A 13,087-nucleotide genomic window follows, 5' to 3' on the forward strand; every position below is an offset into this window, starting at 1 on the left:
GATCAAGTGAAAGAGAAAGCAATGTACAAGCATAATCATACAAATGCGAAATTTTCCATTCTAATTATTGGTGTTTCGACGTACAGATGAGAGACGAGATGATGTCATACTTTTACTATTATATATCTATTTTTTTTACATTTTGTTATGAAGCTCCACCATATTTTTTTACGGAGAATTCATTACTTAAAATAACAGTAATGATGATTTAACATGAGCAGCCAAATCATGTTTCACATTTTTGGAGCACAATAAATGAACCGCAATGAATTACTAAAAGGATCGTGACATCATCGGTTCCCGCCCGGTCACTGTTTTGTGAAATGATTAAAACTTAACATTCTCGTAATTTCCTTTGCATCGGAATTCATTGGTTTCATTTTCTTTATTGAGACCAATAATCGGTTGTTGCCCAGGACTTTTCATACATAACCATTAATGGCAAAAAGGGCTAACCACAGTAGTATGTGTTACCCGTTTATGCGGATGAAGGAAGTCAAACAGGATGTTTGAACAAAGTGGTCGCACTCTTCCAATTCTCATGATCACTGTTCGGCTTTATCAAGTACATGTACGTCACCCAACGTGGATGTCAAAAACATCGCAGTCGCAAGACCCGGGTCGTAAGAAAGTAAGTTGGTCCATATTGCAAACGGGATATAGAAGTTGAAATTTTGTTGTGTTTAGGAACCATTACCATTGCCTCTTTGGAATAAAGCATATCTGGTAAGTATTACAGATATTCATTATTCTAGTAAATAATCCAACATGGTCCAATTTACCCATTGTCGAAGGATAACCGATGCACTAATATTGGGTAAAATTTTTACCACCACGAGGGTAATTATGTGTCCAACCAATTTGGGGCAGTATTTTACCCAATGCCGGAAGCATGTTCCAGTAAGGCTAAAAAATAAGCAGCAATTACTTTAGAATAGGCAAAATTTTCATCCCATTGGATAAAGTGCCCAATGTTGGCTGGAAACATAATTACCCTCATGGAACACATCTAACCAATATTATTTAGAGTGTGGATGTTAAACTTCATTTATAACTCATAATTCTGAAATTTGTCTAAACAAAAATAGAATATTATCTTCAAATAAAAAAAAACAATACACACCCACACACCAAAAAATATCATCATGAAAGTGGGCAGTGCTTATTTATACGACTGTTTGTAAAAACCTCAAGTAGTCGCATGATTACCAAACCAAGAAGCACTTGTTTGTTTGTGTTTTTTTTTCAATATTGAGATTGATTATAGCACAGTTGATACTTTGATATATCATAACCAAATCGTGTTTCAATTGGCTATTATTACCCATAAGAATAACCGACGTGTTAAGGTTACAAGGCACTTGTGTTATATGAGTGGACATGTCCGTTTTGTCTACTAGGTATTTGCCATTAGAGAAAAAAGTGATATCAATTTGCGGAAGCTGATGTGTTATCGAAACAAACTTTGGCCTTTATCGCTATCATATTGTCCAGTGATTTCTCCAAACTTTACATACTTGTATCATAGCGGTCGACTTCAGAAATAATTATTATCAATAGCCTTCGAAGCGGCTCCAGGATTTTCAGATTCAAGGGCACTATGGGAGGTTAAGGAACTACAGCTGTATCGTACTTATTGATGGGTGGACTCCAGAAAGGCAAACAACCCATTTTTTTTCACCAAGAAGGAGGGCGCAGGGGCACTGATATTTGTTTTCGAGAATAAACAATTATGACTAAGGAAACAATACAAATAAAAACAAGATTGGACACAATTGTTGTTCACATGCCACTAGGGACAGTAGTAATGAAGAGTTAGTGATTAGATTTGTGTTGAGATGTGGTCTCGCGTTTGGGATGGTGAAAGACAAATCCCTGTGACCTGGTTCGAATCCCCACTGGTCGAACGATGAATGATAAAGGAAAAACAGACTAGCTGGCAGACTTTACATTTTATATCCTATTATATGTTCAAAGTTGAGAAAAAATAAGCAACTATGTGCTCGCTTGCTTCGTTGGCTCGATATTTTTTTCAGAAATAATATATCGTATCCATAGCTTTAAACCCAAAAATAAAATATAATAAAAATCTGAATTTTCGAAGCTTTTCGCCAATGATCAAGAGCAATATGCTTTTAATCACAGTCTCTGCAATTGTGAGTTTAACACCCTTATGCAGGATGCACTCTATATATGTGGCCACAACTGTAGTGCACTCTATATATGTGGCCACAACTGTAGCGCACACCTTTAAAATGACTGTGATTTATTTCCTAGGCTTGAATTACTTAAGGTGAAACTGACCCAATGTCCAGAATGCCCTGACACCAAAACTACCCGCTTTAACAGCTAGAACTTATACAAGAAAGTTTTATTGTGCAATACAGAAGAGAAAACGAGAAAAGTGCTTACTTGTGTTTCAATTTGTACCTGCAAGGTTCAGCGAGGGGTATGCGCCATGCATCATCACTGGTTCACTGGGGTTCTTCTGATTGGGGTCTTCCTTACTCTTCCAAACTCCTTGGATGGCAGTGCAATCTGTGACGAGAGAAGAAGGTAGGTCGTTACATAATGTCCATCAATAACATGGGTAAAGGCAACTTGGTTTGAAAGACAGATGAAAGTTAATTAAAATACATATTGGGGAAAGTTTGAATGAGTTCGGCCATACAATAAGAAAGATATAACTGTTTAACGATGCTATCATTCTTATGGGAATTTTAGTAGGCCAAAATGGTGATCCTTGGTTACGACGTTTTGATGAGAGAACTTCAACATAAAAAATTTGCTGCAATTGATCCTTTTTCCTTCCAAGCCTCAAGAAACGAGAAAATTTAAGTCAGACCTTACAAAGGGTTTTGTGAGAAACTGTGACAATAAACAAGATAAACTGCCTTCGTAAGTATAGAACTTGGGTAAAAATTATATGATTTAAGTACCGGTTGTTATACTACAAATTGGAAAATTTTCGTTTGTTTCTCGTAAATCTTCAACATATTCCTGATTTGAGATTGGTTTCGACTAATCATTTGGCGATCTCTGTTCATTCAAACATTCTAACTTATCGAATATACTGTCCCATTTTCCTTCAAGATTATACAGTCATCGTTTCTGATTTATTCAGGGACCCCTTTTCATTGCTTTTACGTGGATAATTATATTACCAAGGACAATTGCCCTTTCAATGGATTTATCTGACGAATATCGATTTGAAGGTATCGTTGTTATATTGCTATTCTGACTTATTAGATGTCAAGAAAAAGGAGGAGTCTATAAAATGTATAGACCACTTCTAAGATGGCATTTTGAAGAGATTGCCTGCCATGTGCCGGTTCTGAGTTTGTCGAATACGTGTCAGGTCTCTATTCACCCTACAATTAGGCCAAGTGATGGTATCTACAGAAAATTGACGAGCCAAAGTGCTCCCAGATAAGCTGGATGTTATAAACCTCCAAGGTTTAAATTTACATTATTTAGTTGATATGCTAAAGGCTGGCATGAGGTATCTACACGTACTTTTGTTTTTCGTTCATGCGTTTTGGTTTCTGGTGGACATTTTGCTTTTAATCCATTACCTTTAAAATTGATGCATGGAGTTGTCTTTGTAGTTTAATCTATATAGTTTCACGAGAGTACCATTCACCTATATCGTTCTATTTTTTCCACTTCTATATTTGCATATATTTAAAGAACCTCATCATATTTTTTATCTTTTATGTCAATAGATGTTTAATAATAGTTATAAGATATAACTTTATTGGTTTTAGACGATTCCAAGTGATGTGAAAGGTAATATTCTGATAAAGAAATTGACGTTCTCAAAATTTTCCTTTATCAGTTTATACAGAAAACATATAAAAATAGGACTTCCGTAAAATGAGAAGTTTGACGTAGGTTAGGGACTGGGAATTCAAACACTAAACCATGGAAAAAGCGTGTTTATCATTAAAAAACTACTAGCATTCCAGGAAACTGGGTTTCATTTACTATCAGCCGTAGTTGTAAATGCATTTACTGTAAGAGCCGGTATTCGGATTTATTCAAACATTTTACTATACGTTATATAAAACCGTAAAAATCAATAAAACAAGAATATTTGCGTTCATTAAATTTGCTTTTTCTCAATTACGAGAAAAGTATAGACCTGCAACGACTGATACTGATTCAGGTTATTTTGCAGTGCTTTATAAAAACATTATTATATATCTGTCAAGTTTAGAGTCCATCAAAAAATATGCAATGTTATTCACTAAGTCGTCATTATGTTTTCACTTTCTTGTTTTTTTTTATATACATAATTTAGCGAGCTTAGGACAGTTAGTAGACGGGTAACAAGGACCCTTCAAGTCGCTACGTACTACAAATGCTGGTTATTCTGGACATGCACCACCTATAGGTGAATCTCGTTCATATCTTTCATTCCTTGGCTTCGAAATTTTAAGAAAGTTCTGAGTGACACGAAGGTTTATGTCAAAGTAAATGTCCGATGAATTATTACCAAGAGTATTTTTAAAAAACATGTACGTTAGAGAAATATTCAATACTATGAATCGTTGGAATACCATTATTTGTCTCTGTATAGGATTACAAGCAACATAAATATGCTTGAATTAAGAAAAGCCATATCGTATGAACAAAACAAAACAGTTTCAGTCATGATTAGTACCAATTATACTCATAAATTGTGGCTTTTCGACATATATATACTTTCATTAAAAATCTGCTTTGTCAAATATCGAAACCATTTAAAAGAAATATAGGCCAAAAGGAAAATTCAAACCTTTAAACCACTTCATACCCGTGGATGTATCTCAGCACGTACACTATCTCCAGCGTGAAATTCAGAAAGGATAGGGGGCTTCGGTGTCGGTCCTACAGCGTGTAAAGTTTTTGCTCCCTGGTCCTTTCATTAAATTTGTTGTAATTACAAAGAGCAATGAAGTGAAATAAATCTAAACATTATTTTTTTCGACTGGGGGATTTTAGTTTGATACAGGGAAGGCCGGGTACAATTTTTTTTTATTGATTACGTAATATGTTGTTCGTGTTTACTTGATGTTGCTGTTTCCAATTAAAAACAGGGATATAAGTTATTCTCATAGAGAAATAGAATTGATTTGTTTGTTTGTTGAATAGACGTCAAAATCTAAAATTTGCAACAACTAATATAATACCCGGTCTCCCCTAATAACAGATTTATTATGCAGTGAATATCAGAAAATTGATATGGCCCGTATTATGAACTCATTGCAATTTCAGCCAAATCTGTGCTAAAATTATGGAAAACAAGAAATGGAATTATGTCTTTACTTATAACAGAAGTATCACAGGCTACACGGCCCAATATCAACTTCTAATGAGGTACTTCACCACAAATGTATGCTGCGATGGTTATATAGGGGATGCATCGCAGAATCTCTGCCTTCCAATATCAGGTATGCCCAGTTGTCCGAACAAGTACCCTTTCACCCGAAGACCTTCCAAACTTGTATATCTTAGAAATTGTTTGAATATGTTGATAGTAAATTTTAGCAAAAATACAAATGAAACGAATGCACGGTTATTGACAATATATATTTTGTTACATACAAACTTACTAAAGAGTCAGGACACCAGACTCTCAACATAGTTCCGTTCGATCCAGAATTCTGTCAGGTAGGCTTCGGGCAAAAATGATTGGTTGAAAACCAATAAATGACTAATCCTAATTCGTATTAACCGTTGTATCATGGTCGAGCCCCAGATTGAAATAAATATTTGATATATATTTCTCTCTGGATGTATGTAGTCGACCCATTTAAAAATTGATCCTTCGAGGCTGTTGCCCCCATTTTACAATGATTTAAGGTGGGTTTTGTTAGTTATAATATCAAAACGTCATATAGTAATTCACCAATCTAGATATATGTCACTGCCATACTATGCGATGTCGATACACCTATACTTTTCCGCTTATAGAAATATTCGGTCGCTTGAAATTATCAAATACAGGACCAGATGAAAGTCTGTCTACGACAACAGAAAGTCCATCTCTCAACCAAACATCAGAGAACGGTCAACCAGACGCTGTTCCAGATCGAAATGAAACGACGCTCGTAGGATCACCGAGAACTACACCCTTGACATCCAGTAGCAGCAACTTTCCCTTCTCAACGACAGAACCCAGTAACAGTACAGCTAGAGCAGATGGCGTAGGTATGATGTCTTCAAAGGCCCGACGACAGGCACTCATCATGATAAGCCTTATTGTTTTCTTCATCACCGTGGTCGTATTTTCAGTCGTAATGGGATGCGTGGTGTACCGACGACGGAGACTTCGCAGAGTGCAGAGGAAGGTTGATAGGTAACCGTAGATCCGTCATGCAATTCCGCCTTATTCTTTACATGAGGGAGTTTCCGCTTCCATGACGCACGACAAATTCAAAAACACAGTAAATGTATTCAAAATTCCCATTATATCACAATGGACAGCTGGAAGGTCTGTTTAGAAATTGATGAACCGGAACAGAAGTTAGCTGACGAAAAATTCCAAATATCTAGTTTGTCCAGAGTCCAGGACGAAACTGCTGTTTTGATTCACCAATTTTCGACACAGACTTCTAAGTTGTCCCTTGTCATGAATGTATTTGAAATATATTTTCTATCTTCCTGAAAGCGTTCCGCGTCGCGGTGCAAAAACTCCTTATTGCATCAAATGTCCGTTGGTGATTTCCCTTCCTATTGGGTCAGATGCATAAAATTGCTTTAAGCACAAACAATTGCTTTATTTCATATGCATAACCCTTTGCTCGTGCATGAACCCTTTTCTTGCCTTCAGAAAGCAATTGCTAGCGGTTTGAACAATTATAGCGCCGTCACGTTGGTACGAACACGACTTCCAGAAAAGGCAGTACTCGAATGCCAAAGTATAGCAGTGCAAATTACCGCTTCTTTCATATAACATGTTTTCCTCGGACGTGATGTCAATCTAATTTGTTATTTTTGGACAAATTTATATATTTGTGGTAGATTTTGACACAATATTCGGAAAATAGCATCATATTTCATCCTTATCCTTTCTTTTTATTTTTTATTGGTCGTGATTTTTTTTTTTTTTTTTTTTTTTTTTTGGGGGGGGGGGGGTGGGCAAGCCCTCTGTACGCCCATGACCGCTATCATCCTTTCACCAAAACCTGACAGGTAGTTATTACTATAGGCATGGAGCTTTATTACCAATCCCCATGAACGTTCTGTGTCAGTCAGTAAAATCAGTCACCGAATGCGGGACTGGAGAATAATGACTGCAATCGATTTCCAAACAATGTTTCTTGAAAATTAAAATCATTTGCCCGACCGACTTAGTGTCGCAGACAACTTGATGTATCAGCATCAACTGAGTAGACCAATTTTGTGTGATGATTTGATTTTTTTGTGTCAAAGCGTTTCACCCGATATAAGGGAGCGTTCAAAATAATGTTGATAAAAACCTATCTGCGCATAGCCAGTCCAAACTTAGCTCGATCCGTCCACCGCCCTATTTCCTTTCCAACCCGCTTTCAAATGTTTCCTATTGATATTACCAGTTACACAATATCATTTTGTTGCTTTACCATGTGTACCATCATTCCCTAAGATGATATTTAACATGCGGACCTTGTTCACAATCCGGAACCGGCTATCCAATAGTCCACAACAAGACTACATTCTACTTAGATTATGTTTTTACAATTAAATGCCTCTGAAAAGAAAACGTCTGTATCACCAAAGCAGCGAGATCGTTTTATTATGATTTTGTATAATTCTTATTCATTAATCTGATCACTCCCCTTTAGTTTGCACATGGAACCGCTACGTGATTTGCAACCTTTGTCAGAAACAAGTAAGTGAAATATATACGATCCATAAAACTGCAAAAGACGGGAAAGAAGGGGAATTATTCAAGCATCTACTAAGGAACTGGTTGATCCATAGCCTTAAAAATATGATTCTTTTAAAATTATATTGAGTTTTCGTTACAGGACAAGACATTTCCAGAGAAAACTAAATAAAACAACATTATTCAGTCGAGCATGTACATAGAGGCAATAAATAAAGTGCCAATTTAGCCGCTCGTAAAAAAAACAAGATGGTTTAATATGTTGCCATGTTCTCTATGTTATTTTGGCTTGATGATGCAATGAAAATGAAGAAGACTGAGAACAGTGTCGTTGTTGCATGCCTGGAATGGAACTCGATGTTGATCAGTGGTCCGTTTCAGAACACTTTCCCTCTTCCTAAAAGAAATAATTTACATAAACAGTTGTAGGCTACTGAAATCCTTCAATCTTATTGGCTGATGATAAATTTGTTGTCGAAATTGTGCATGTGCTATTACAACAAGTCTTTGTGAAAAGGGACGCAGTTTTGTTCAATTGTTTTATTGTAAAAGTAAGCATACTAGGAACTTTCTCGTCAAGTATTACATAGACTACATATGAAGTGGTTAAAGACGATGGTTTTACTGATTTAGGGAATATGGATGATGCAAATATCTGTTCGAAAGACACCTTTCGTTTGAAAGCAAGTTTATATGATTATTTTTTGGTAGACTGAAAAAAATGACTGAATAAATCACACAAGAACTAAATATCCTATAGGATATCACGTAATCAAAGAAGCAATCAAGTTATTAAATTTTCGAATATTGACAAACAGAAATATAAATCCCTCTTTTCCCCTCTTTTCCATGCCTAAAGCTTCCCACATTCAACACTTTTCTCCACCCTCCGCACCAAACGATGAGTACGCAATCCCAGATAAGGCATCCAAGGTAACAACACCACCTAAAGAGGCCTCACAAAACTATGAAAACACCTGCATTGACGGAAGACCACTTGCTAATGCCAAAGATCAGGCAAAAAGTGAGGGAAATCGCCCGACACAAACTTCCATGGATGGATTTTCGAATGTTGAGAAAAAGAAAAATAAATCCCTCTTTTCTCACCTCTTTTCCATGCCTAAAGCTTCCAACATTCAACACTTTTCTCCACCCTCTGCACCAAACGATGAGTACGCAATCCCAGATAAGGCATCCACGGTAACAACACCACCTAAAAAGGCCTCACAAACCTATGAAAACACCTGCATTGACGAAAAACCACTTGCTGATGCCAAAGTTCAGGCAAAAAGTGAGGAAAATCACCTGACACATACTTACATGGATGGATTCGTTTGTGTAGAGACAAAAAAGGACAATGTTCCTAATACCAAGGAATCAATCCCTGACAATAATTACAACGAAGTCGATGAGATGCCAAGCAGTACAGCTAACCTGGAAGAGTGTTACACAGAAGTTGATAATCCGCCATCAAGCTCGGTCGTCACCGACGTTGACATACAAGACCATAAGTATTACTACACTAAATTTGACACCTCGTCACCCAGCACTACTGAGTGTTATGCAGAGGTTTATGAGATGCAACCTAGCTCTGTTGATGTAGAGGGCGCTGTTCGAGATGAGTACGAAACAGTTGGGGATCAACAACTAACATACGATCACATTGATCGAAGTTCTACCACAGGTAACTCGGAACCTGTGAACCATCACAAAGAAGGTTGTAGTAATGCAGGCGGAAAATATGGTGTCCTCGTACAGTCAAGCTCCGTGGAGTCACAAGAAAGTTACGACGTCTTCCAACGGAGTGTTTCGCAGACAGATAAATCTGGTGTTGATGGTTATGAGCCACTTCTTGCTGTTCCATCGCAGGGTTCAGCGACAGAACATTCAGTAGGCAACGAGGCGTACGACGATCTTGACAGAATGATGCCCAAAACACGAAAGAAGGGGAAAAACCTTCTCGAAAAACTGCGTCAGGGCACTAACACGACAGCTTATGGACATCTGGTGTCAAGCTTTGAGAGCGATACCAGTGAGACCAACAACTCTGTCATGGAGCCCATATATTCTAATCAAGACGCTGGACTTGCCGGAGACCGGGAATCGACCTACACAGATATGTCAGGCAGCCGTCCCAATTCTTTACTTCAGCGTGGTCTAAGCTTGAGGAGCGAGAGAACTGAGTTAGTAACGTACACTGAAATGTCACCTACCCATTTCTCGAGCAACTATTACAACGTCGATCTTGAAAACATTCATGAAAGCATAGATTAAAAGGACATAGACCTCACACAGAACTCAAACAGGAACATGTCGACCCGACCCTGGTGCCAGACGTGAATTAAATGTTTGCATTGCGATTTCGGGAGTAATACTAAATCGATCTACAGTACTTTGCATAATTTCCTCCATGCATTTCTTGATCTTCTGAATAGTCAATGGATGTTATCAACCCCTTCCGAACCTTCTTAAGTGCTAGTACACCGAAACACACCACACCATTAATGTTAGGACCGTAAATTTGAAAATTTGATTGATTTGATTTTCCAAGATGCTTAAATCAATGCGATTGCCATTTATTACGGAAATCGGATCTCTTGATTAAACGAGGTGAAGGGAAAAAATATAAGTTATTTGATATGAGAAAATTCCTTCTAAAAAAAGAACATTTTTTTCATTCACTACCTTTACTCGTACACTAGCCTATTCAGGAATGATATTCTATTTACTGTTATATGTATCTCCGACCTATATCTGGGAAAAAAATATAAAACGACGAAATGTATGCATGTTTAAACTATCAAGGGTGCAGCTTAAATATGAATCCCAATTTCAATGTACATTTTGTTTTCAAGAAGGGTTCTTAATAGTTTCACTGACACCCATTCAGGTAATTCACTACAGTGCGAGTCAGAAAAAATGTTACACTTTTTAAATTAAGTATTTTTTAAAGAAAATGTGGAATTTAGAGAGAATTTCTAGCATGTATGGATAGAATAAATATTCTTTTGTCACTTGGTAAAATTTGCTTGAGTGTTGTTGTCATGGTGAGTGCACAACAGCCATTGTTTGAAAAAGTGTCAACACCCATTTGCGCTAGGTCAGGTGATTACCTGCTGAAACAGAGACAAAAGCATTCACACAATGAGCGTACAGTGTATGCATATGTTTAGTAATCAAGAAAAATAAACAAGAGAACCAGTAAATCAATAAATCATCTTTACTGAAAAGTTCAATTTCATTGTCATTTTGGCAACGACTTGGGCAAAGCTTCCCGCCTTCAATCTTCCACATGTTGTCCATTTCTCTCGATGCACTTCTGAGCTCGATGGAGCATTGCTGCCATGGCCCTGCAAACTGTCTGGCTGTCTTTGTCTGGGGGTACCTGAAGTCAAAAGTGTACAGCACCCTACCTGCAGATCTGGATGACTTGCAGCAGCGCACCATCAGAGCTACATAATAAACATACAGTACAGTACGCATAAACCTTACGCTTATTGTTTGTGTGAATGCGTTTGTCTCTGTTTCTGCAGGTAATCACCTGACTTGGTGCAAATGATTTTTAACACTTTTTCAAACAATGGCCGTGGTGCACTCAACCATAATAACAACACTGAAACAAATTTTACCGAGTGACAAACTAAGGAATATTTACTCTATCTATACATACTAAAAATTCTCTCTGAATCCCACATTTTCTTCAAAAAATTAAAAAGTGTAACATTCTTCTGACTCGCACTGTAGTATTTTGATAACTGCATGCATCAGTTAGCCCTTGATACTCCAAATCACCAAAGAATTTGATCAATAAGTGATTTGCCGTTATATATTTAATTTCTTTTAAATGATGTAGATATATAAAAGTATACCTTAATAACAATACTCCCATGACTTTATTTTCGGCGAAAAAAAAATTGTCTGTATATTGGTTTGTTTCTGGATCGTTAGAACAATACAGAAGGTGACCACCTGTTAAATTTCGAAACTTGAAGTTTGTTTTCATTATTTGATCTCATCTAACGCTTGGATGAGAATCCATCTGTAGATATCTATATTTTTACGATTGTTATTTTTCCTTATTATAAAAGGACATATTCGCCGATTAATATATTCATTTTATTTTTGACTATTAAAGTATAAATATTTACGCATAAAATTGACATTATTTAATTAATATGTAGTATGAAATAATACAATTATTAGTATGTAACATGAAATAACGTGAAATAAATAGTGATGGTGGTGGTGGTTGTCGTCATGATGGTTGTGCTGATGTTTATAAAGGTGATTGTTGCACCACAAATTGTCACCCCAGCACAAATTGTCACCCCGCGACAATTTGTGCAAAAATCGACACCACACATTGTCATCGCCTGCACAAATTGTCGCCTCGCCAAAATGTATGCTGCACGTGCCGGTCTAAATTTTTAAGCATATTGTGCCAATTATTTGTGTCCTCAAAAATAAACCTAGAACCTCAAATTGTCGCCCATTACGCAAATTCTCTCCGTGTGTGTTCGTCCTGATGTGTGTCATTGTTTGTGGTAAGGTTGTGTGCGTTGTGTTAGAGGTGAGTATTGTGTTGGGGTGTGTGTGTGTGTGGGGGTGTGTGTGTGAGGGGTGTGGTGTGCGTGTGTATTATTGTTATTATTATTATATATTTATTTTTATTTCCATTTTTTTGGGGGGGTGGGTATATCCACTTGGTCTAGCAGAAGTAGTTGTTCAAACTTATCTGATCGTCTAAAACCATATGAGCTAAACCCATTTGCTCTAGTTTGGTCAATTTGGTCAATAATAATAATAATAGGCATTTATATAGCGCCATCTATTTAGAAATATTCTATTCCGAGGCGCACAAGAAAAGAAAGAAAGAAAGTTTGGATGAGTGTCAAAGTGCCAATAACTAATACTGTTAGAAAAGATAAGACTTCAGTTTAGATTTGAAGCTCTCCAGTGATGGTATCATTCTTAAATATATGGGCAAATTATTCCAGAGAGAAGGTGCTGAGGCAGAGAAAGATGTATATAATGAGGCTAAACGGCCATTAGTCAAATCGGGTTTAGACCAACTGGCAATTTACCTTTGGGGGAGGCTAATAAAGAGAACAGAAGCAGAGCCTGGGGAAAATACGGTTTTTATCCACTTGGTCTAACAACAGTTGGACGAATTCTCTGTTTATCTAATAACACATGGGCTTAACCCATTTGGTCTACTAATAATTTGGTCTA

At 36.9% G+C, this 13,087-nt stretch overlaps 1 protein-coding gene across 2 annotated transcripts; it reads left to right on the forward strand.

Annotated features, from left to right (window-relative positions):
* The first annotated feature begins 549 nt into the window (after positions 1–549).
* On the forward strand, positions 550–12,337 carry LOC129257971 (uncharacterized). Of its 2 annotated transcripts, none has more exons than XM_054896420.2 (7): positions 550–631; positions 2,438–2,556; positions 4,304–4,396; positions 5,320–5,435; positions 5,992–6,343; positions 7,812–7,858; positions 8,715–12,337. In XM_054896420.2, the coding sequence occupies exons 1-7, from the start codon at positions 590–592 to the stop codon at positions 10,127–10,129; spliced, it is 2,184 nt and encodes a 727-aa protein (XP_054752395.2). In that variant the 5' UTR covers positions 550–589; the 3' UTR covers positions 10,130–12,337. The 2 variants fall into 2 exon arrangements, with proteins under 2 accessions (XP_054752395.2, XP_054752396.2); XM_054896421.2 differs by having other exon boundaries at positions 555–726.
* Positions 12,338–13,087: the final 750 nt, after the last annotated feature.

The sequence above is a fragment of the Lytechinus pictus genome, chromosome 3 (genome assembly GCF_037042905.1).
Source record: "Lytechinus pictus isolate F3 Inbred chromosome 3, Lp3.0, whole genome shotgun sequence".
NCBI classification, from domain to species: Eukaryota; Metazoa; Echinodermata; class Echinoidea; order Temnopleuroida; family Toxopneustidae; genus Lytechinus; species Lytechinus pictus.